The sequence below is a fragment of the Ahaetulla prasina genome, chromosome 13 (assembly GCF_028640845.1).
Source record: "Ahaetulla prasina isolate Xishuangbanna chromosome 13, ASM2864084v1, whole genome shotgun sequence".
Taxonomy (NCBI): Eukaryota; Metazoa; Chordata; class Lepidosauria; order Squamata; family Colubridae; genus Ahaetulla; species Ahaetulla prasina.
In genome coordinates this window covers 15,802,541-15,828,068 of record NC_080551.1, presented here as the reverse complement: position 1 = coordinate 15,828,068, position 25,528 = coordinate 15,802,541, and the positions used below count along the sequence as shown (strand labels likewise).

The 25,528-nt window shown below is 43.2% G+C and overlaps 1 protein-coding gene across 4 annotated transcripts in view; it reads left to right on the top strand.

Moving 5' to 3' along the window:
• Positions 1 to 19,803, top strand: part of EFL1 (elongation factor like GTPase 1) — a 72,125-nt gene extending 52,322 nt beyond the window's left edge. For all 4 annotated transcript variants that reach the window (XM_058156298.1, XM_058156300.1, XM_058156299.1 and 1 more), the window contains 5 exons: positions 3,273 to 3,404; positions 4,455 to 4,602; positions 5,922 to 6,925; positions 9,007 to 9,191; positions 19,435 to 19,803. In XM_058156298.1, coding sequence (XP_058012281.1) covers positions 3,273 to 3,404; positions 4,455 to 4,602; positions 5,922 to 6,925; positions 9,007 to 9,191; positions 19,435 to 19,623 — 1,658 coding nt within the window. In that variant the 3' untranslated portion in view covers positions 19,624 to 19,803. The remainder of the gene's footprint in view (positions 1 to 3,272; positions 3,405 to 4,454; positions 4,603 to 5,921; positions 6,926 to 9,006; positions 9,192 to 19,434) is intronic.
• The last annotated feature ends 5,725 nt before the right edge of the window (positions 19,804 to 25,528 follow it).

The following is a 25,528-nucleotide window of genomic DNA, read 5'->3' as shown; positions in this document are numbered from 1 at the left end:
TGATGAGTTTCCACCCGTTGCTTCTTGTCCTGCCCTCTGGTGCTTTAGAGAATAGTTTGATTCCCTCTTCTTTGTGGCAACCCCTGAGATATCGGAACACTGCTATCATGTCACTCCTAGGCCTTCTTTTCATCAAACTAGACATACCCAGTTCCTGCAACCGTTCTTCATACGTTTTAGCCTCCAGACCCCTAATCATCTTTGTTGCTCTTCTCTGCACTCTTTCTAGAGTCTCCACATCTTTTTTACATCGTGGCAACCAAAACTGGATGCAGTATTCCAAGTGTGGCCTTACCAAGGCATTATAAAGTGGTATTAACACTTCACGTGATCTTGATTCTGTCCCTCTGTTTATGCAGCCCAGAACTGTGTTGGCTTTTTTGGCAGCTGCTGCTCACTGCTGGCTCATATTTAAATGGTTGTTCACGCGGACGCCAAGACTCCACGTTTGAAATACTTTGAAACATACGAATAGTGGGATGTTTAAAAAGTGTACATGTTTAATGGAACAATGTTCACCTGCATTATATACAGTATTAAAGAAAACTGCCTGCAAAAACACACACGTTGTCAGAATTTTATCCAAAAGTACGCTATTTTTTAAAAGTGCAAACAAAAATACACAGTAAATTATCTTTTTTAAAACCAATTCTCCATATAAAGCAGACACAATAAATAGACCCAAGTAAAATGAGAAACTGGTTAAAAACTAAACTCATATTCATCTATCTCTCTTCCATTTGAGGATTAGTGCAATTAAAGAAAAAAAATAAAAATAAAAAACTCCTGATGTAGCCAGAATAAGAAAACAAGAAATTGTTTTTGTTGAAAAAGAATCATGTCAATAAACTTTGTTTTGGAGCACTTGCCATTATAATTAGACAGCATGACACACGATTCTTATTAATAACATCCAGTAATGACAAGCATGTTTGAGCTGTTCCTATTGTGTGTTTTTTTACGCCATCTGTTCCTACACCCACAGTAGTGAAGATTTTTTTAATCTGAAAATTGGGGGGGGGAGGGGAAAAGGTAATTTATTGGCTGTTCATGCTGTTGCTGGTGGCCTTGAAGTATGATTTCTTTTCTAATTTCCACTTTGGTTAATTTTTACAGCATTTTAAATAGCTTTATTAAACTTAAAATGCCATTCTTGTAGGTGGTGCTTGGTACCATCCAATTATTGCTGGTATTTCAGACTTGATACTTCAGTGTCAATGCAGGATAATAAATGTTATAAACTCATTTGAAAGAAAAAACGTACACGCCAGGACACGGTTTACAAAAGGAAGCCCTAGGCTTTGAGAATAATAAGTTCAAGTCTTAGGAAATTCAACTTTAATTATCTGACTGCTTGTTTTGCAAGTAAAATATAAGGATAGCTGAAAAATTCAGCCATTGCATTCTCACTTGGCATTATCCTAAAACGTAATGTTTCTACGGCTTGTTCCATTTCATTATAAACTGCCTGGAGAGCAAATATTTTCAGTACATCTCAGATATGTACTGAAAATATTTGCATCTTCAGTCTAAGACTCTTGAATATATATTTTCCAACCTTCAGAAAGTCAGTCCAGATGATGAAGGACAGACAAATGCTAAAAAGTGAATTCTCGAAATTGCAAAGATAAACGCCCTGAATTTATCGCGCAGGACTAGCTTAATGTAGTTGTAATGGGGGTTTTACTATAGTTTTAGTCTGTTTTGGCCTGATCGAATCAGCTTCTTAAAATGTTTCTTAATTTTTGTGATATTTGTTTTTATTTGGCTGTAAACTGCCCTGAGTCCTTCGGGAGAAGGGCGGTATATAAATTAAATTAATTAATAAATAAAATAAATAAATAAATTCATCACAGTGCCTTGGTTTTTCTCATCATGACTTTCCCCATTGGGTTGAATGATAGCCATATGAGCAGTCTTTCGTTAGGTAAAAGTAAAGGTTCCCCTCGTACATATGTGTTAGTCGTTCCCGACTCTAGGGGGCAGTGCTCATCTCCGTTTCTAAGCTGAAGAGCCAGCGCTGTCTGATGACAATTCCATGGTCATGACTAAACGCCAAAGGTGCAAGGAACGCTGTTACCTTCCCACCAAAGGTGGTCCCTATTTTTCTACTTTCATTTTTACATGCTTTTGAACTGCTAGGTTGGCAGAAGCTGGGGCAAGTAACGGGAGCTCACCCCGTTACGCGGCGTTAGGGATTCGAACCGCCAAACTGCTGACCTTTCTGATCGACAAGCTCAGCATCTTAGCCACTGAGCCACCACATCCTCTCTATCGTCTGTCGTCCGCGTCTATCATTAGAGAGACATAAATAAGTCTCAGTAGCATCAACTCAAAAGAGATCAATCATCTTCGTTTCATAATAAATAGCGTTAGCGATAGCAATAGCACTTAGACTTATACACCGCTTTACAGTCCTCTCTAAGTGGTTTACAGTGTCAGCCTATGGCTCCTAACAATCTGGGTCCTCATTATACCGACCTCAGAAGGATGGAAGGCTGAGTCAACCTTGAGCAGGTGAGATTCAAACTGCCAAATTTCTGACAGCCGGCAGTCAGCAGAAATAGCCTGCAGTACTGCATTCTTACCACTGCGCCACCGTGGCTACATCTAAATTTCATGCCGTCTCTAGCGACATTATAAAAAGAGAAGAACGTAGAGGTGTCCAAAGGAGAGGTAAGCAAATAGAAGAAGAGGGCTGATTCCACTCAATTATGTTGAGTGGAGGGGAAAAAGATACTGCAAACAGAGACATAATGTTTCCCTTTGTTCAGAGAAGAATTACTAGAACAGATTTACCCTAATTTGTGTCTCTTGCATCCCTTTAAATTAGCTAATAAACTTTTTTTTTTAATGGGAATTGGAACATGATTGTGTGTCTGTCCCTCTGTTGGTAATGGGACGGCCTCCCTTGGCTGCAAACATGGAGAATTTGGGATCTTTATTGAACGTCAACATCCAGCAGCTCCAGCCAGCCTGCTCAATGATAAGGGACGCTGGGAGTTGTAGTGCATCAGTCTTTAGAAAGCCCATTCTCTATCATTTATAACGATGCCTTTAGGAAAAACAGTCTTCTCTCCCTGCAGAAAGATGCTTTGCAGCCTCCTAGTTCCTCCGATCTGTACATGCTGTGCGCGTCATAAAAGTAACCTGTAACCTAAGTTCAAATGTGCCCTGTCTTGTTTTTTTTTTAATGTTTTTCCATCGTCTTTAGTGAGAGAACCGATATTGATGCAATAAGCGTTTTGAATTCCTATTTTGATGCCTTTCAGGAATAGGTGGCTTGCAAGAGTTTGTTTTGAAATCAGCAACTTTATCTTCCTCTCCGGCTTGTCCACCATTTAATCCGCTCAACTTTGAAGCTACGCCAATTGTACGAGTGGCCGTGGAGCCGAAGCACCCAAGTAAGGATATTCTGTTCTATTAAAGACTGCAGGATGGGGTAGGGTGAGATGGGATGGGACGGGACGGGACGGGACAGAATAGAATAGAATAGAATAGAATAGAATAGAATAGAATAGAATAGAATAGAATAGAATAGAATAGAATAGAATAGAATAGAATAGAATTTTTTATTGGCCAAGTATGATTGGACACACAAGGAATTTATCTTGGTGCATACACTCTCAGTGTACATAAAAGAAAAGATACGTTCATCAAGAATCATAAGGTACAATACTTAATGATAGTCATAGGGTACAAAGAAGCAATCAAGAAACAATATCAATATAAATCGTAAGGACACAAACAACAAAGTTACAGTCATACAGTCATTAGTGGAAGGAGATGGGTGATGGGAATGACGAGAAGATTAATAGTAATGCAGACTTAGTGAATAGTTTGACAATGTTGAGGGAATCCTGCTTTCTAGCAAAGCTAAATCGCGCGGCAGAGCTGATCCCCTTCGCTGTTCTACTTACCTTCCCAAGCCTCCTTTTGGTGTGTACTGGGCCTGCGCATGTGCGCTTGGTGCACAGCGCACATGTGCAGCCAGCAAACCAGTAGCAAACCGGTTCAGATTTCATCACTGCCACACATGGCCCCGCCGAGCTGTGTTTTCGCTGGCAGAGGCACTACAGGCGGTCCTTCGCTGTTTCCAGGGCAGCCCCGCGAGCCAAATATAAGCACCCCATGGGCCAGATCCAGCCCCCAGGCCTTGAGTTTGACACCCCTGCTCTAGAGCAGGGGGTCTCCAACCTTGGCAACTTTAAGACTTGTGGACTTCAACTCCCAGCAAAGCTGGCTGAGGAATTCTGGGAGTTGAAGTCCACAAAGTCTTAAAGTTGCCAAGGTTGGAGACCCCCTGCTCTAGAGCATTCATTCTAAAGAATCGTCATGGAGTTGATGTGACTCTCAACTTAGAATGAAAGATTTCACTCTCCTGTTCTGCAGCTCTCTTGATCTATTGCATGATTCTTGCAGCATAGCATTTGAACATGCTTTTGACTTTCCAGGCGAGATGCCTCAGTTGGTTAAAGGAATGAAGCTGTTAAACCAGGCTGATCCCTGTGTGCAGATTTTGATCCAAGAGACGGGAGAACATGTCTTAATTACCGCAGGGGAAGTCCATCTTCAGCGCTGTTTGGATGACTTGACAGAAAGGTGGGTTACGGGAAAACAACAACAACACGAAAAGAACCATGCGTACAGAAATGGCTTTTATGCAGCATTATTAAGGCAGTTGGACTCATAATAATAACTTTATGCCAGGGTAAAAACAGAAAGCTAGGTTATTCAGTGTCGTCCTCATCAAATTACAGACAAGTGCTACTATGACATACACTCAGTTTTTGTTTAGCGACCACTTCAGTTAGCAACCATTCACAAATACAACTTAATTAAATAATAATAATAATTCTGACCACAGATTTACTATCAAATTTTGTGCATCTGATAACGTTCACTGGAGTGAGAGTACCACTAGTTTAGCTGTACAAGAGAATTTTATCTGAATGAGATGGCACCAAATAATGATTTTTGTAGAGTCTGTCTCTCTCCCTCCCTCCCTCCCTCCCACCTCAAACTTCCTTAATTTGGTCATTTGAAACATGGTCACTAAGTGAGGACTGGGTCTAGTTAGAGAAGCTGGAAAAGAATCTGTCCTGATCAGTTCATTTACCTAGTTGTCGCTGCAGATAACTAACGTATTTTTCGGAGTATAAGACACACCTTAGTTTTTGGGGAGGAAAATAAGAAAAAAGCTGATTGGCAGGTGGATCGGCCTTCTGGAATACCCCCAATCAGCTGTTCCCAGAGGTGAATTTTAGCAACAGGTTCCTTGGTTGTGAGCTCTGTGCCTTGCTTTTTTTTGCTTCTTTTTTTTCTTCTTCTTCTGAAAGCCTCCAAAACAGCTTCAGAAAAAAAGCCTCTGAAGCTCTGTTTGGGGAGTTCTTTTCTGAAGCTTCGTTTCTGATCCTTTTTTCAGCCTCTGAAACCTCCTTTTGAGAAGCTGGGCGGGGCTACATTCAGAGTATAAGACGCACCCAGATTTTCACCCTCTTTTTTGGGGGAAAAAGGTGCGTCTAATACTCCGAAAAATACAGTAGTAATGGTTGGGATGATGACAAATAGATTGCCTTCTGACAATAAACAACATCAGGAATGCTGCAGATTGAAAATTCAAAACAACCTTCCTGTATCCTGTGAGACCAGAAAGCCAAGCTAGAGGTAATTACTAACCTCATGTGCAATAAAATGTCTTTTCTTTGTGCCCAATTTTGTAAAATCAGCCATTTTCTTTCTAGTGCTCTTTTGATGGCACAGTGGGTGCTTTGCTAAGAAAGCAGGAGAGAAATATCTTAATACGATCGCTCAGAAACTCGATGTTGGGATCAGGTGATAATGAGGGTTAACTTACCAGTGGACTTAAACCGTTGTCAGATATGACTCGAGCTATTTTTTTTTTTTTTGGCTTTCTATAGGTTTGCCAGGATAGAAATCAGTGTCTCAAAGCCTATCATCCCCTTCCGAGAAACCATCACGAGGCCTCCCAAAGTGGATATGGTGAACGAAGAAATCGGAAAGCAGCAGAAAGTTGCGGTCATACACCAGAGCAAGGAGGAGCAGAATAAAATCCCCGAAGGGGTCCAAGTGGATTCAGATGGACTCATAACAATATCCACACCAAACAAATACGCCACCCTGAGTGTACGAGCGACGCCGTTGCCAGAGGAAGTAACCCAACTGCTGGAGGAAAACAGCGAATTGATCCGCACCATCGAGCTCTTTACCTCTTCTCTCAACGAAGACCAGAAAACCCAGGAGATGAACCAGAAGACGCTCGGCCGGATACAGGAGTTCAAACAGAAACTAGAACAAAACCTGCCGGGCCGGAAATGGAGAAATGCCGTGGATGGAATCTGGTCATTCGGACCTCGAAAATGCGGACCTAACATCTTACTGAACAGATGCGAAGGCTACCAGAGGTCTGTTTGGCAGTGCCTCGAAGGCGTCAAGCCGACCAAAGAAGCCGGTCTGCATCGGGATTTTGACAACAGCATCATCAGTGGGTTTCAGTTGGCTACGCTCTCTGGACCGATGTGCGAAGAGCCACTGATGGGCGTCTGCTTTTCGGTGGAGAAATGGGACATGAGCAGATTTGACGAGCAGATGTCACTGAAGAGGCAAGATTCAGAGGAGGGGAAGGCGACAGAAGAGGCCGGAGGCGAAGAAGAACCCCACTCTCCGTCAACGACGGAGACTCAACCCATTTCTGAAAACGAACCCCAAGAGGGCGAGAGGTCCAGCCTAAAATCCCTGAACAAGCGCAAAGGGGAGATGTTGAATGCAGACTGCTACGGCCCTTTCTCAGGCCAACTGATTGCAACCATGAAGGAAGCGTGCCGCTACGCCATGCAGGCCAAGCCCCAGAGGCTTATGGCTGCCATGTACACCTGTGAAATTATGGCAACAGCGGAAGTCCTAGGTAACAAAGACCGAAAATGCAACCTGTATAATAAAGAGAGTACAAGTTGCCCTCGACTTGCGGCCACAGTTGAGCCCAAAATTTCTGTTGCTAAGCGAGACACTTTTAAGTGAGCTTTGCCCCATTTTATCGTTCTTGCGGCAGTTGTTAAGTTAGTGAATCGCCGCGGTTGTTAAGTTAGTAACCTGGAGGTTAAGCAAATCTGGCTTCCTCACTGACTTTTTCAGAAGGTCGGGACACTGCGACCGTCATAAATATGAGTGGGTTGCCAAGCATCTGAATTTTGATCAGGCGACCGTGCTGCAACAGTCGTAAGTGAGACAAATGGTCATAAGTTGCTTTTTTCAGTCCTGTTGCAGCTTTGAATGGTCACTAAATGAACTGTCGTAAGCATAGGACTACGTACCTGAAGAATGACATCTGTAGAAGGAGGGTGTGGTTTGAGAGGGTGTTTGCTTAGCACAAGGCTTTTCAAACGTGGCAACTTTAAGATGTGTGGGCTTAAATTCTCATTTTGTAATCACCGACATTTCCTGAGCAGATTATCTACCTATCTAAATTATTAGAACTGAAAAAAATAATGTAATAAGTGACAGTACGTAGAACAACATTCCCCAACCTAGTTCCCTTTCAAATATTTTGGGCCGTTGTGCCTAGGAATTGACTGATTAGCAGTTGAGTAGAACTGGATGGTGGCGAACGGATTTGATTAATTCAATTTGGTACGGCCGCCCACTGCAAAAAAATCAATTGGCGAAGGATGATTTATAATAAAAAAGATGTTGAGACTCTAGAAAGAGGGCAGAGAAGAGCAACAAAGATGTTTAGGGGATTGGAGGCTAAAACATATGAAGAGCGGTTGCAGGAACTGGGTATGTCTAGTTTAATGAAAAGAAGGACTAGGGGAGACATGATAGCAGGGTTCCAATATCTCAATGGTTGCCACAAAGAAGAGGGAGTCAAGCTATTCTCCAAAGCTCCTGAGGGCAGGACAAGAAGCAATGGGTGGAAACTAATCAAGGAGAGAAGCAACTTAGAACTAAGGAGAAATTTCCTGACAGTTAGAACAATTAATCAATGGAACAACTTGCCTGCAGAAGTTGTGAATGCTCCAACACTGGAAGTTTTTAAGAAGAGGTTGGATAACCATTTATTTATTTATTTATTTATTTAATCAAATTTTTATACCGCCCTATCTCCCGAAGGACTCAGGGCGGTTCACAGCCAGATAAAATACAGAAATCATACACAATAAAAACTAATTAAAAAACTTATTTAAATAGGCCAGAATTTAAAATTGCAGTTAAAATGATAAAACCCCATTACCTAAAAATTAATAATTAACCCCAGTTAAAATTAAATAAAACTTTTAATCCAGTCCTGCTTGGATAAATAAATGCGTTTTCAGCTCACGGCGAAAAGTCCGAAGATCAGGCACTTGGCATAAACCAGGGGGAAGTTCGTTCCAAAGCGTAGGAGCTCTGAAGCTCATTTGTCTGAAGTGGTGTAGGGTTTCCTGCCTAAGCAGGGGGTTGGACTAGAAGACCTCCAAGGCCCCTTCCAGCTCTGTTGTTGCTGTTGTTGTTGTTGTTATTGTTATTCTTCTTATTCTTATATTTGTTATGCGAGTTTTTATTTAACTTCCCAAATGCCTTGTCCCTTTTGTGATTGCTAAGATTGCGCTGTGAACAGCATTTGCTCCAACCCAGAGCGTCCCTTCTTCTCCTTCTCAAAATCTTTTCTACATTCTGGATAATAGCTTGCCACGAATACTATTTCTTGATAACTTTGTCTGCTTCTTTTGCCGTATGTCTTAATCAAGCGTCTTATATATCTGAGGAGTCCGTGCTGCTCTCTGAACTTGGTTGCTTTCTTGCAAGCATTCAATTACCCAAACTGATGATGTTACCTAGTTTGGTAATGAAATGTCTGCAAGGAAACAAGCCAGCTCAGAGAGCACTAAGGACCCTTCACTTCAACCCTGAGTTACAAATACTCACCTTTATCAGTAACTATCTCTCTGAATGGGCAGATAGTTGGTGGGAAGACCAATGAAATAATATCACCTGTGTTTTTGGCAGGTCGCGTTTATGCCGTCCTATCCAAGCGAGTCGGCCGAGTATTGCAAGAGGAGATGAAGGAAGGGACGGACATCTTTATCATCAAGGCATTATTGCCAGTAGCAGAGAGCTTTGGTTTTGCTGATGAAATCAGGAAGAGAACTAGCGGCCTGGCCAGTCCACAATTGATCTTCAGTCACTGGGAGGTAAAATTTCTTTTCACCCTCTTTATCAATCGATGCAAGATTTCCTGTGGTTGCATAATAAAGGGAGAAAAGGAAGACCCTGAAAAGTGGTCAGGATTTAAAAATTTGCTGTTTGATGTTGTAGAATTTTGTTGTCAGATCTGCCACAGCTTAAACCTCTAGGTAGAAATGCTCCTTGGCTCCATGGGTTGAGAAAGGTATAGTTTTATTAGAAAGTGTATTGCAGTCACGCAAAGCCAGAACGCTCCAACATTCCTAAATTCTACTTTTCCCTCCCTTCACTGTCTCTCATTGCCTGCCCTGTGTAACCAATTAGGTTCAAGCAAGATGTTTTTATAACAGCAAGTCCAAGCATGCTTTGGTATGGAGCTCCTTCCTTCCTCTAGCTGGGTGACCTTGAGACAGCTTCTCGAGGAGATAGCAACATTTACTTTCATTTCCCCAAGCCTTCCCCCCTCCCCTTCATTTCCCCTCCCCACAATTCATGGCAGATTGTCACCACTTAGCACTGAAGCACAAGCAGGCATAAGATGGGAGCTGACATCTGTGAGTTTTGCCTGTTGTAGATCATGAGACTATTGTGAGCTTCTATTAAGGATCCATTAGTATCAGGCTGTCAGCAGTGACCAGCAACAAGGCGAACACATTGCCACGTTCTCCTGGTTATTTCTTTCCACTAAGTATAGAAATCAGGCTTCCATTGAGAAAGATTGGTTTTCATTTTCCTCCAGAAATCCATTCCTTTCTTTGTATAGTTACCAAATGAAAAGAAAGCAGAATCAAAATATTTTCCTTCCTTATCCGCTGGCAGTAAAATGTAATCGTGGGATGAAATCGATGGTCAGAGAAAGGGAATCCTACATTATACAAATCAAAATTATCTTGATGAACCTACAGCCACAAAATGTGCTGAGGATGGATTAGATCAGTTTTAAAAGATAATTGTACAACGTAACCAAAGATATTGTGGCAGCTAAAGACGTCGTGTGCAAAAGAACTGCGTTTAGCCAAAATCAGGAGTCTGGTAGCATCTTTTCCGACAGAACACATTTTATTAAAAGCTATAAACTGTCATGAATTACAGCTTGCTTCATCAAATGTTTGGAACGGCTAAACTGATGTAGGATTTAAATTAGAATGAGATGGAGGAAGGGAGTGGAAAACAGGTTGATTATGCAGAGACAGTTTACCTGTGGCACAGCTTATAAGTACCATATCAATCGACAGTTGTAAAGGGGTCAAAAACACATTGTGTTTGATGAGATCTTCTGTGATGTTTAAATAGAATTTATCCTGTTAGTGGACTTCCTCGAGCCTTTATCAAGATCCCTATTGATGGATCTCTGAACTCCTTAAGCATAGCTGGTATTTAGTCAATACATTAACTGGCGAAGCTATACTTTTTAAAAGAAGGATTATTATTTTTTTAGACGTTAAGACTATTTCTAAATGCCAAAATAGATACAGTATATTCTAAAGTCTCTTTGTGGGATGATCAGAGCAATAAAATAAATGGATCCCGTACAATTCCGCCAGTTTCCTATCTCTTAACCATTCTTAAACTGTATTTTTCTCAAACCATGTAATTTACAATCAAGAGGTTTTGTGAGTGGAAGACGTTTTAAGGAATAGAGAAGAATAGAATGACACCCATTTTCTAAGATGGAGTTCATTTGCAATCCCCCCCTCCCTCCCTCCCTCTCTCTTTCTCTCTTTTTGAGCCCTTGTGAAAAAAAATACAGGCATAGGTGCAAAATAATTGTTCTCAGGTAGCTTGTAGCTGTGCCTGTATTAACAAAGAACATCTTCCTAAGTGCCTTGTCTAAGACTGTGCTTCTAATTTCCTGAGCATAATTTTAAAATTCAGGATATATCACACACTTTCCCTGGCATTAGAATTGACACTCTTAACTTAAATCTCTTCCCCCCCTCCACACACACACACACACACACACACACACACACACACACACACACACACCTTTCTTCCATTTCTATTTGCTTGACCGGCACCAAGGAAAACAATAGCAGGCAGGGTTTATTAAACCTGCTGTTTTTGCCCTCATCCTCAACAGAACTGTATACTCCCCAAGACAAATTCACCAAGACAAATTCCTTGTGTGTCCAATCACACTTGGCCAATAAATTCTATTCTATTCTATTCTATTCTATTCTATTCTATTCTATTCTATTCTATTCTATTCTATTCTATTCTATTCTATTCTATTCTATTTTATTCTTATCTGCTTCTTAAGCACCATTTGGAAGTTGACGTTTCCAGTTGCTACCAATTAATATAATCGGGTGGGCTTGAGTTTCTTTAGCAGTGAGGCAGCGAACCATGGGTGGGCGTGGCCATGGTCTAGTCGGGCGCCTGCACCACAGCGGTGGGGGGTGTTTTCCTCCCAGGCTCCGGAGGCTTTCCTTGAGCCTCCGGAAGGGCGAAAACAGCTTCCCACCGGGTTTCGGAGATCTGTTTCCAGACTTCTAGAACCTCTGGTAGGCCTGTTTTTTGCCCACCCCACCAGGCACTCCGCGCAGCCCCTGCACTTACCTGGAATGATGAACGGGCCACATGGAGACTCCTAGGAGGGGAGGGGAGGGGTGGGCCCGAGGTGGCATTTGGGGGTTCGCCGAACCCCAGAGATCCTTAGTTAGAGGATCGCCCAAACCCTGCCAAACCCCCAGGAGCACACTCCAAATATAATTCATTTGGAAGGGATGGGAATTTCTCATATCCCACCAGGAATAGCTTACTTGCTTGCTACCTTCTTTCCTTCCTTCCTTCCTCCCTTTCATTCTTTCTTAAATTGGTATGCAGACCATCTCGGTACCAAGCGACTTTATCTAGGCCAGGTTAAGACCGCAGCTGCAAAGCCCCTCATCTCTGGGGAGTTTTCTCTGCCATTGGTTTCCCCTAACGAAGAGGGCCAGCATTATGGCAAATCCAGACCCTATTTAGAGGCACATGAAGCTTCTTTATAATGTGGTGGGATTTATTTATTTTATTTTCATTTATTTATTTATTCAATGTTTCTGCCGCCCATCTCCCCTATAAGGTGACTCTGGGCAGTCTACCTGTTCCTTTCTTGTCAAATGTTTCACTGCTACATACATCACTTCCAGCAGGGGTGAAATTCACTTACCTTCCCTACCGTGTGCGTGTCACACATGCGCAAAGCCTTCTGCACATGCGCAGAGGCTGAAAATAGTCGCAGAAAAAGGGACGTCATGACATCCGTGTGAGTGGGCGGGGCTTCGCGCAGTCGGCCCTACCGTAGCGCGCGATCTGGAAAGAACCGGCTGAATTTCACCCCTGACTTCCAGAATCGAAACATTTATTGTTTGTTTGATTATTTAATTCGCCGACTTTGTTTTTTTATATATATAAATAACTCAAGTCGGAAAACAAATACGCCTTCCCTCCTTCTAGTTTCCTCATAGTAACAACTCTGTGCGGTGAGTTGGGCTGTGACAGAGATCCGAAAGGTCGGCAATTTGGTTCGAATCCCTAGTATAGGTCTCCTGTATGAGCAGGGGGTTGGACTAGATGACCTCCAAGGTCCCTTCCAACTCTGTTATTGTTACAAGAGTGACTGGCTCAAAGTCACCCAGTTAACTTTCATGTCTAAGGAAGGACTAGAACTCACCGTCTCCTGGTTTCTAGCCTGGTGCCTTAACCACTAGGCCAAACAAAAAATATATATTTATGTTTGTAATCATAGATGACAACAGTGCAATGAAGAGTAGCCATAAAGTTAAAATACAGGGCAAAAAACCAAGGAAGCTTCCCCATCAAATTGTGATTAAAATATAACTTTCTTAAATGTTTACCTTTCATTGCAATATTAGTAAATTCTGTAAATAATATAAGTCATCCTAAAACAACTACTAAGCCCAAAAACTAAAAATCAAACCTGTTTTCTTTCTAAGTTTAAAAGATGATAAAATAAAAACTGATTGATAGCTGACTTGGAGAATTCTGTAGCTTTTGTAGCAGTGATTTTTTTATCAATCCAGTTTTTTATTCTTAGTAAATCACAGAAAATGAATTCAAAGCTAGATATAGATGTAATTCACGGAAAAAATGATATATCTTACCGCAGTGCAGTTGTAAAATGTTGTAAATTATCAATAATCCATAACACTATTATTAATTTTAGCAAATTTAACTGTACCTGTCAAAAGTGCATCATGTATACCTGAAGTTATCTACTTGATTGCAAAATCCTGATATCTATAACTCATATTGGGCCACTAGTCCTACGATATCAGAATTTAATTTGGATCCATAATTTAATACCATTTCAACATTGTATAATTTATTATTTCCTGTTTCTTGAAAATTTACTTTCTTTAGCTGTTTTTCCAGCTGCTGGGTTGGTTTAAATATATTGCCAGCTATCAGATTTTATTATAAGCCCGTTTTTATTCCTACTTTTAATAAACTCACGTTTTGTAGGGAGATTTTCTGCTAGAGACAGCTGATTTTTTTTTTTTGTATCAATTCCTGAGCTGCTTATACCTGGCTGTTATATAGACTTGCTCACAGATTAACAACAGCTTTTGCATTATTTTTATGGGAAGATAAATTACAATGGGGGGGGGGGCACAGTGGCAATGTCAGGGCTCCAAGTAATAGATCTATTGCAAGCAAAAACTTGGAGGCAGGTAGATTCCTTGAAAAATAGCTTTATTGGAAATATCATATCGGCATATATCTGGTGAAAACTAACTCTGAGGGACCCCTTGGCTTTCACCTAATTAAAAGTAAAAAAATTTCCCTCAACCCCAAACAATCAGGCACATGCCCCAATCAAGGCAGCATCTGCTTTTCTGGTGGCATCACTCCTCATTCCTCTGACCAGGTGTGAGAACATCCTTGGTTCCCAGGAGAAAGTATTTTGCTTTGACTACCCAACCCCAGCTATCTCTAATCCCCCCCCCCACCTCAGCTCCAGTGTGGCAGCACTGAAGCTCCAAGATGACTTCGGCCAGGTCAACTTCAGGGTTGACAGGCCCAGTGGTTAAAGACACTGAGTTTTTCAACTGAAGAGCTGACAGCCTGGGTTCGAGATCTGAGCACCACACAACAGAGTGAGCTCCCGTTCCTTGCTTCAGCTCCTTCCCACCTGGCCGTTTGAAAACATTCAAATGAGAGTAGATAAATAGGTACCACTTCAGTGGGAAAGTAACAGTATTCCATGCATCTCAGCATTTAGTCATGCTGGCCCCATGACCACAGAAGCGTCTTTGGACAATGCTGGCTCCCTTGGCTAAGAGTGCATGGTGCGGTGGCCTAGAGGTGGAACTCTCACCTCACAATCAGGAGGCTATGAGTTCAATCCTAGGTAGGGGCAGATAGTTCTGTCTCTGGGCACACTGAGACTATATCTGCTGCATATAGCTCCGCACTGGCAACAAGAAAGGCATCTGGCCAGCAAACACTCGGCTCCATTCAGTTGCCCAGACTCTACCTCGCAAGGGATTATGTGGTCGTTAAAAGAGGATGATGATTTAGGAGGATATGGCACTGTTGATCAGGTACAAGAGAACTGAATCTTTTTGTTAAGATACAAATCTGAGGTTTTTCTGGTGCGCGTTTCTAGATTTTAGGCAGAGGGTAGTCTTAATGTCTTTCAATCAGAAGAATAATAGGCTCCTCTTTTCATATGACCAAAAAAGCCAATACAGTTCTAGGCTGCATAAACAGAGGGAGAGAATCTAGATCACGGGAAGTGTTACTACCACTTGATAATGCCTTGGTAAGGCCACAATTGGAATACTGCATTCAGTTTTGGTCGCCACGATGTAAAAAAGATGTGGAGACTCTAGAAAGGGGGCAGAGAAGAGCAACCAAGATGATTAGGGGACTGGAGGCTAAAACATATGAAGAACAGTTGCAGGAACTGGGTATGTCTAATTTAATGAAAAGAAGGACTAGGGGAGACATGATAGCAGTCTTCCAATATCTCAGGGGCTGCCACAAAGAAGAGGAAGTCAGGCTATTCTCCAAAGCCCCTGAGGACAGGACGAGAAGCAACGGATGGAAACTAATCAAGGAGAGAAGCAACTTAGAACTAAGGAGAAATTTCCTGACAGTTAGAACAATCAATAAGTGGAACAACTTGCCTCCAGAGGTTGTGAATGCTCCAACACTGGAAGATTTTAAGAACATGTTGGATAACCATTTGTCTGAAGTGGTGTAGGGTTTCTTGCGTAAGCAAAGGGTTGGACTAGAAGACCTCCAAGGTCCCTTCCAACTCTGTTATTCTATTCTATTCTATTCTATTCTATTCTATTCTATTCTATTCTATTCTATTCTATTCTATTCTATTCTATTATTCTATTCTATTTATATGTTGTGTTTTCTTTTTTTTATTTCTGAGTTTTTGCCTGTCATGCTTTCTCTAAACATCTGTTTTCAACAAATCTGGAGAACTTGACTAAGCGGCCAGTCAGTGAGATCCAAGGCCAGGATTTCATCAGGCGTAAATTTCATTGGGGAATCTCATGTGGCGAGAGTGAATTGGAATAACCACACAGCACGCATGAAGGCCATATAGATCATAAAGTAGATATGTGTGGTTAAGTCTGTCCATGCTTTGGAAAGCTACTCGCTGGTTATTTTATTTTACTTTCCGCGTCACCTTTTAGTACAATAGCAGTGTACAAAAGAGAAAGATCACTGCAGTTCAGGAAGATTTTTTCCCCCTCTCTTAAGAGGCTTGTTGAGTGACAGCTGACCTGGTTTTATAGATGCCCGAATATGGTTTTAATTAATCCTTTTTTAAGCAATGTATTTGCCTGCTCTTCCATAGTACAGCTAGTCCTCGACTTACAACAGTTCATTTAGTGACCATTCAAAGTCGACAACCGCACCGAAAAAACTGACTTACAACCGTTTTTCACACTTACGTAGTGAAAAATACGTGGATCCCCAAGGTCACGTGATCAAAATTCAGATGCTTGGCAACTGACTCGTGTTTATGACAGTCGCCGTGTCTCAGGGTCATGTGATCCCCTTTTGCGACCTTCCGACAAGCAAAGTCAATGGGGGAAGCCAAGATTCACTTAACGACCGTGTGACTAATTTAACAACTGCAGTGATTCGCTTAACCAATGTGGCAAGTAAAACTCACTTAGCAAATTTCTCACTTAGCGACAGAAATTTTGGGCCCAATTGTGGTCTTAAGTTGAGGACTAGCTGTACATTTTGCTTATAATTTCACTCTAACACAGACTTCAGAGGATAATTAGAACTGCAGAAAAAATAATTGCTACCAACTTGCCTTCCATTGAGGACCTGTATACTGCACGAATCAAGAAGAGGGCCGTGAAAATATTTGCAGATCCCTCGCATCCTGGACATAAACTGTTTCAACTCCTACCCTCAAAACGACGCTATAGAGCACTGCACACCAGAACAACTAGACACAAGAACAGTTTTTTCCCGAAGGCCATCACTCTGCTAAACAAATAATTCCCTCAACACTGTCAGACTATTTACTGAATCTGCAGTAATTAATTTAATTTAATTACTTTAATTAATCGTTTCATAGTTCCCATCACCAATCTCTTTCCACTTATGACTGTATGACTATAACTTGTTGCTGGCAATCCTTATGATTTATATTGATATATTATCATCAATTGTGTTGTAAATGTTGTACCTTGATGAACGTATCTTTTCTTTTATGTACACTGAGAGCATATGCACCAAGACAAATTCCTTGTGTGTCCAATCACACTTGGCCAATAAAATTCTATTCTATTCTATTCTATTAACCAAGGCAAGATTTAAGCACTCCTCCCAAAGCCTGTCACTCCCATCATCCCCTGCCTGGAAGAGCAATGTCCAGAAATCAGAGTGATGGGATTAGGAAACACCCCCCCCCCCATTTAGTTTATATAGTAGCTAGATCAGGGATGAAATCCTGCAGGTTATTACAGGTTCTGGAGAACCAGTAGTAGAAATTTTGAATAGTTCGGAGAATCGGCAAATACCACCTCTGGCTGGCCCCAGAGTGGGGAGGGAATGGGGATTTTGCAGTCTCCTTCCCCTGGAGTGGGGAGGGAATGGGGATTTTGCAGTCTCCTTCCCCTGGAGTGGGGAGGGAATGGGGATTTTGCAGTATCCTTCCCCTGCCACGCCCACCAAGCCACACCCACAGAACCGGTAGTAAAAACAATTGGATTTCACCACTGAGTTAGATGCCACGTCAAATCGGTTGAATAAATAAACAGAGTTGTAGAAATTCATAAACTGTGGGCCTGTTTCGCAAGGAGGGGGAAAGTATGATTCTTGAAATATATTTACCAGGATTTAACTGGGGTTACAATCTACGCATATGCGTCTTTTTTATCGCACACTTTTTGTCTTGCTTAGTTTTCCTTTGTTTTGTTTCCCCCCCCCCTCCACTTTTTTTTGGGTGGGAGGGGTATATTTTAACATTGTGAATTAAAAAATTTTTTTTAAAAAATTGAGCAAGACATCCCCCCCCCCAAAGAATTTGGCTAGCACCAGTTTAGGGAAGTCTCAGTTATAAACAAAAAAGTGAGATTATTTTGGCTCCCGCGAGAAAAGGCAACCTGCAATCCCGCCAGCAAAGCTGAATTAGAAATAGATACCCTTCCGTGCCAAGGGGCAGCCCCGTGGCTTTCGTTTCTGACTCTGCTGCAGAATGCATCGGCGTAATGGAAGCTGATGGGTCTTCCCAGCAAAAGAGAAGCTGTTGTCCTGAGATTAGGGGTGGGAGAGGAAGACCATTTCCCTTCACTGCCATTCCAAAACGAACACCCAGCAGCTCTCTTTCCTTCAGCCTTTCTCCTAGGCAGTCTCGTTTTGTAAGGTTTGTTCCACGCGCCGCACTCAGTCGTTCGGAAACCGCAGCACAACCCTTCCGAAGACATTCACACTTGCTGCCTGTGTTTCTTCGGGATTCCTGTATTCTCTCCAAGCCACACAGCTAAGGACAGCTCTCCCCAGCCGGTGGCCTCCGTTCCAGATGTGATCAGACTTAAAAACTCCCTGAATTTCATACTGAGCATTCTGGGGGCTTTCTTTGTCTGTCTCTCTCTCTCTCTCTTCAGTTAACTGTCTTCCTATACAGCCAGACTTCAAATAAGTCCTGGCGGTGCGCAAGATATGAAGTAGTGCTTGAGGGCAGGAAAATTGAGATAAAAGAGTGAAATGAAATAAGGAAGTGGCAGCCGATGTAGAAAAATGGCAGGTTGAGGAAAGCTGGTAGATAGGTCAAGGAGAAGCTCCCTGGAGTGCTACTTTCAAGTGGAGTCTTTAGATTTTGTTTATCCTCTGGCTGCCCAACTGGAAAATTATAATTTTCAAGCTGTTCTTCCTTCCTTCCTTTGATTAAACTGCTCTTCATAACAAAGGTAAAGATTTTCCCTGTCCAGTCGTGTCCAACTCTAGAAAGTGACACTTATCTCCATTTCTTAGCTGAGAGACTCAGCGTTGTCTGAAGATATTTCTGTGGGTCAAGTGGCCAGCATGATTATTGTTGTGTCTGCGCCCCCCGAGCCGGGCCTGCTGTCAGAAAGTGACTTGGACAGTGAGGGGGAAGGGCCATCAGGACTTACCTCGGGAGCACCGGCTTGCCTGGCTCAGCTCCAGGAGCCCGAAACAGGCCAGGTGGAAGAGATAACGAGGCCTCCATCCACTGACTCTTCCCCGCCCCCCAGGCCACGCCTGCAGACCCAGCTGATGGCAATCAGACTTGGTTTTGTAGGCAGGAGAGGAGGGAACAACAGAAGCAGGGGTGGGGCAGGCCTAGGAAGTACTGAGTCATTGAGCCACACCCCACAGGATATAAAAGGCAGCCAGAGCTGCTGTGTCTCTTTGTGGCAAATCCACTGATTGACTAGAGCTGAAGTTTGTGACTCACCAGCGTCGTGGAAGATAACGAGGGCTGTTGGCAGACGCTGGCTCTTTTGCCGCCAGAGCTGATAGTGCCAGCTAATTAAGCCATCATTCGGACAGAGGCGGAGGAGGACAGAACAATTATATGTTGAGGCACGTGGACTGCTGTTACCTTCCCAATGAGGTGATACCTATTTATCTACTTGCATTTCCATGCTTTCGAATTGCTAGGGTGGCAGGAGCTGGAGCAAGGAACGGGAGCTCGCCCCGTCATGCGGTGCTTGGGTCTTAAGAACGTCCAACCTTCCAGTCCCCAAAGCCAACAATCCTCTTAACCACTCTTCCTCCTCTTCCTTTTCCCAGGTCATTTCAGACGATCCGTTTTGGGTGCCCACCACCGAGGAGGAGTATTTGCACTTTGGGGAGAAAGCCGATTCCGAGAATCAGGCTCGCAAGTACATGAACGCTGTGAGGAAGCGGAAGGGATTGTACGTCGAAGAGAAAATTGTGGAACACGCTGAGAAGCAGAGGACCCTCAGTAGAAACAAATAACTTTTTCAGCTTTCACTTTTTTTCCTTAAAAACAGGCCGATCGTCACCTTTGGTTCCAGAGGTTCAGAAAAACCACCTTGCTTCCAGAGGTTCAGAAAAGCCACCACTGAGCTCCATGGCTTCCCTTACCCTCGGTTTGTCTGTGGCTCAAGTTTGAATAAACCGAAGCTTTCTATTTTCCTTCTGGTGGATTTCCAAACTTTCTGCCTTCTGGAAGCACTTTTCACTTCAACTCAATCAGCCAAGGAATGTCTGCCGATCTGCCACAGAAGCCCCACATAAGCCCAAGGTGTTAGGTCTGCCCTCTTTTGTCAGATTAAATCAGGTCAAAACCGGTAACGGATGAAAAAAAAGTACCCTTGATCCATCAGCAGTGTTTTAGAAATACGATTGCAGCTAAAGGGGTTTTATTTTTATTTTTTTTAAGGCAGTTGTTAGTCAATGCCATCTGAACAGTCACTTTTGGGATGCCTCTCCTAACATGAGGCCAGCACTATTTGTGCAGTCTAAAAACAAAATATGTTTTTGATTTATTTTGAGAATTATTTCATTGCCCATACAGATGTATTTATTTAACGGAATGACAGAGTGGGAAGGGGGCCTTGGAGGTCTTCTAAGTCCAACTCCTGCTCAAGCAGGAGACCCTATATCAGGGGTCACCAACCTTTCAGACCTCAGGGACCACTAACTTAACAATTTGAAATCCCACGGACCACTAATACGATCTGCCTAATGACCGACTGGGTGGGCGTGGCAAGGTGGTCATGTAACTGGGTGAACGTGGCCAACTTGATGTCACTCACATCGAGGGGCACCTCGCCAGCCTCTACTCGCCCCTCCCCTTCCAGCCACTCCTCGCCTGCTCACCCAGGCTCCTTAGGGCCCCAACAGGAAGCAGTTGTTGGAGCTAAGCAGCCACCACGAGAAAGAGTTGCCGAAACAGCTGGTCCAGTTCAGATTGGATTTGACTAAGAAGGAGGCTCAGCAGAAGCACCTCACTGAGGACTAGGAGCATAGGCTTTCCAAGCAGAGGAAAGACCTGCAGGAGTGCAAGGCCAGGTACCAGCACCTGGAGGCTCAGCGGGCTGAGATGGTCAGCTAGTTCCAGGCCATGATGCAGTCCCACTGGAACAAGGCCCTCCGGCTCTTCGCCACCAGTGGCGCTTCCCTCCAGCCTTCGCTCAAAGCCTCGCACCAGGAGGCTGAAGCAGACCCTGAGTCGGGATTTCTGCCCCCCTCCAACCTGCACAAAAGACCCCGAAGGGGGAGACTCTGCAGCAACACAAACATTCATTGCACGTATCTGGCCGTAGTTTGAGAACCCCTAATTTAGTGCAATATTAAAAATGCAAATAATTTTTCTGCGGACCACCAAAATTTTCTCACAGATCACCAGTGGTCCATGGACCATCAGTTGGTGACCACTGCCCTGTACCATTCTGGACAAATGGCTGTCAATTTTCTCCTTAAAAACCTCTAGTGATGGAGCACCATCACAATGACAAACCGTTCAACCGATTGATTGTTCTCACTGTCAGAAAATTTCTCCTTCATTCTAGGTTGGTTCTCTTCTTGATTAGCCTCCATCCGTTGCTTCTTGTTCTTCCTTCAGGTGTTTTGGAGAATAGCTTTGACCCTCTCTTCATTGTGACAGCCCCTTAGATATTGGAACACTGCTTTATGGTTTGCTTGTTTGTTTATTTATTGATGCTTTATGGAGATATTTTTGTCCCATCCTTCTGCTTCAGACGCCGCTCACCCCAGCTCATTGATTTCAAACAGCAGGAAATTAACAGCTTTTAAAAGAACAAAATAACATTTTAAAAAATTATAGAAAGTTTCAACAGTAACGAAAATAGTGATGGAGCAGATAAATTTATTCAGGGATAACGTACGTTCCCATCATTGCGCAATTAGATAACGTCATCGGTGTACATGAAACTTCTGCAAGAAAACAGCCAAGCACAAAGAGCATCAAAGACCCTTCATTTGAATCCGGAGCTGCAAATAGAGTTAAAGCCCCAACACATTTCTTTCCTCTCGAAGAGACGGCTTTTGCTAATTGTGTGATTGCCACCATATTCTTAAAAGTGACACCAAGTGACATCAACACTGTTAAGTTGATTCTCTGAACCCTGCACTGGAAATGCAGATCCAGCTGTCTTGGTCCAGGGTCAATTTTTTTCGAAGGGTCCGAACCTAGGAAGGATTTCTCAGATAGTCGGGTTTCTGTAACGACTATTCCCCTACAACAAAATCATCCTTCAATCAGCCCAGCTTCTTCTGCTTTCTATTTTTAAAAGTTTCATTAGTCGGATACAACACCTTCTATGCATGTGGCATTTCTCAAGGAGCAGATTTGACAGGTGCGTCTCCCTAGGGGCTTCCAAGCTAAAAGAGGCCCAGAAAAATAACAGTAGAAAGGTAGGAGGGAGGCTGGAAATTGGAGAAGAACTTACAGCTATTTCAGTTACCTATAGTTTGATTTAGTTGCTTCCCAGTCGGCGCACGCGAAGGGGAACTGCTCAGTTTTCTGCTGTATTTTTTGCCAAAGAACATCTATAATGAACGGTGTCCTTGATTAACCCTTCCTTAGATGTAGATTGAATTCCAGGGACCAGGTTTATGTTTCAAAGAATTTCGAGCATTGGATATTCTTTCCTTTGACAGATTGACATCTTGGCGTCCGGGGATCAGCCTTGATATTTTAAGGCATAGAACCTGCATCGTGAGAACTTGAAATTCAAATTTGTGAAAACTTAGTGGAAAATGATATTCGCAGGGAAACCTGAGCGTAGGGCCAAAACCACTCTCAGTTTTCTTTCTGCAGAACCATAGCATGTATATGTCACGGGGCATTCGTTTAATGACCGTTCGAAGTTGCAACAGCACTGAAAAAAGTGACTTATGACCGTTTTTCACACTGATGACCGTTGTACCATCCCCCTGGACATGTGATCAAAATTAGGCCGTTTAGGCAACAGGCATGTATTTTTTATGTTGGCTGCAGTGTCCTGGAGTCACGTGATCCCCTTTTACGACCTTCTGACAAGCAAAGTCAATGGGGAAGCCAGAATCACTTAACAACCATGCTACTAAATGTAACATCTGCAGTGATTCACTTAACAACCGTGGCAAGAAAGATAATAAAACGGGGCAAAATTCACTTAACCATTGTCTTGCTTAGAAACAGAAATTTCGGGCTCAGTTGTAGTAATAAGCTAAGCGGGTTTCATTGGGGTCCAAAATTTGCTGGAAATGTTTAGCTGGCTCTTCAAATGGCTAACAAAAGGGCATCAGTAAATTGATGATCAGTTCCTTTAGACCAGGAGTCAGCAACCCGTGGCTCTGGAGCCGCATGTGGCTCTTTCATCCCTCTCTTGCAGCTCCTCGTTGCTGGTTGGCTCCACCGTTGATAGGGCTTTCAGTTAGGACAGGTAGAGGAAAAAGGATGCTGCTCTAGGAGGTGACTCTATGGTGGGGGGAACCGACTTCCGGTCAACAGAGGAAAAAGGATGCCGCGCTAGGAGGAGACTGATGTGGGAACTGGACTTCCGGTCAGCTGCAGAATTGAACGGGGGCTTCCGGTTAGAACCTTTGTAGCTCTTTGAGGGTTTAAGGTTGCCGACCCCTGCTTTAGACAGTGTCGAGAGCCTGGATACACAACAGATCTGAGAGGACATGGTTCGCTAAATGACAGTAGTCATGAAAAAGTTAGGGGATACAAAAATCATACTGGACTAATCTCTCCCCAAACCAACCTTCCAGCCTTCCAGCGTTGTTGCTAGTCAATGTCAAAAGTGGAAGCAGTCAAGATTTTGGCCTTCTTCCTGCCACTTTCATTTTCAAATTGCTTTTTGGTGATGTGGTTGCCGATCAGGAAAAGGCGGGATTGGGTATAATACTTAGGTGCAAGCAACCAGAGCCACTCATAATTAGCTAAAGTCAGCAACTTTACTGCTTATTGCCTATGTTACAAAAATCTCACCAGATTGCTTGCTTTCCCCTGGGAACAACCAGAGAAGGCTTTATGGCTCTTGGAAGAGGTCAAGCATATGCCATTTGCAGCTGCACAACGATTCCAAGCTAGTTCCCTGCTTGACTCCTCCTTCCAAGTCTAGTTGGCTATTTCCCCCAACATCAAGAGTTTTTAAGTGATCATATTCATGGGAAAATATATTTGTTGGAAGGTAAGAGAGGTATATAAAAAGAGTGCAGGTGGCTGCATGATTGAATCCTGTCCCAGTTGTTAAATACATAAAAAGGGACTGGAGCATCTATTGCAGTCACTATTTTGATTTGGTTGTTAGTCCATTTCCCTGCAGGCACCGCCAGAGAGAGGATCGTCTCTATCCAAAATCAGCATCTTTGTCTTGTGTTTTTTTCCCCTCCTCCATTATAAAACTGTGACTGTATTTATGAAATTATTCAGGTGAGCCTGAAGAAAACCGAACTAGGGGAACTGTGAAAAAGTTTTAATGGCAAAACATTATCACCATTATCTGACCTCCGAACTGCTGCCTTTATTTGCTCAATTTAACGCTTGATTAAAATGTTTGCCAGCAGTTGAAAAAGAAGAAGGAGAAAACAGCCTCTCTGTGCTTTTCACAATCTTTTCAAAATAGGAACCACACGGCAGGATTTCAAATTGTCGTGAGCTTTTAAAGAGTTCCACAGCTCCCATTTGCTGGGCAGCCAATTTGACGGCCGAGTTGATGTTGTAATAAACTGGAAGGGGGTGGGGTGGGAAATTGCCTATGGAAACTGGATTAGCAATAGCAATCACACCTAGGCTTATATACCGCTTCATAGTGATTTACAGCCCTCTCTAAGTGTTTTACAGAGCCAGCCTATTGGCCCCCAACAATCTGGGTCTTCATTTTATCCATCTCGGAAGGATGGAAGGCTGAGTCAACCTTGAGCCTGGTGAGATTTGAACTGTCGAACTGCAGCTAGCAGTCAGCTGAAGTAGGCTACAATAGGCATTCTTAACCACTGCGCCACCTACTCCAAAGGGTCGGCTCAATTCTCTCATTTGCTTACTGGAGAAGATACCCTCTTCCAGAAAGGTGTCTTCATAATTCTGTGACTCTCCCTCACTAAAATACACCGTTTTTCATTAATAACGTATGTTATGGACACTACATGAGAAGCCTTTCGTTAACCACAGGGGTGTCAAATTCAAGGCCCGGGGGTGCGGATCCATCCCGCTGGGTGCTTAGAACTCGCCCGCGGGGCCGCCCTGGAAATAGCAAAGGACCGGCTCACGGTGCCTTCCGATATCTGTTTTTGCTAGCAGAGGCTTGCAGGAAGCCGTCGCAGCCAAAAACGGAGCTCGGGAGTCCGTTTTTGCTGGCAGAGTGCTTAGGCCATCACAGGCAACCTTGACATGAGTGAGGTTGAGCTGCCCCCCCCCCCAGGTCAAACACAACCCTGATGCGGCCCTCAATGAAATCGAGTTTGACACCCGTGGTTTCCTAGGTCGCTCAGGCCTGATTTCATTAAAAGCAAGTGTGGCAGTAAATCCATTTCTGGACCCTTCTGGACAGCTGCAGATTTTGGACTCTGGCTAGCCTGAAGAAAAGCAGAATTAGGGGTGACATGGTAGCCGTATTTCAGTATTTGAGGGACTGCCAAAAAGAAGAGGGGGTGAAATCATAAGCGCCAGAGGACAGGACAAGAAATAATAATGGTTGGAAACTAACCAAGCAGAGAAGCAATCTGGAATGAAGGAGAAACTTCCTAACAGTGAGGACAATTAACCAGTGGAACAGCTTGCCATCAGAAATCATGGGTGCTCCATCACTGAAGATTGTTAAAAAGATACTGAACAGTCACCTGTCTGAGATTGTATTGGTTCTCCTGCTTGAGCAGGGGGCTGGACTAGAAGACCTCCAAGGTCCCT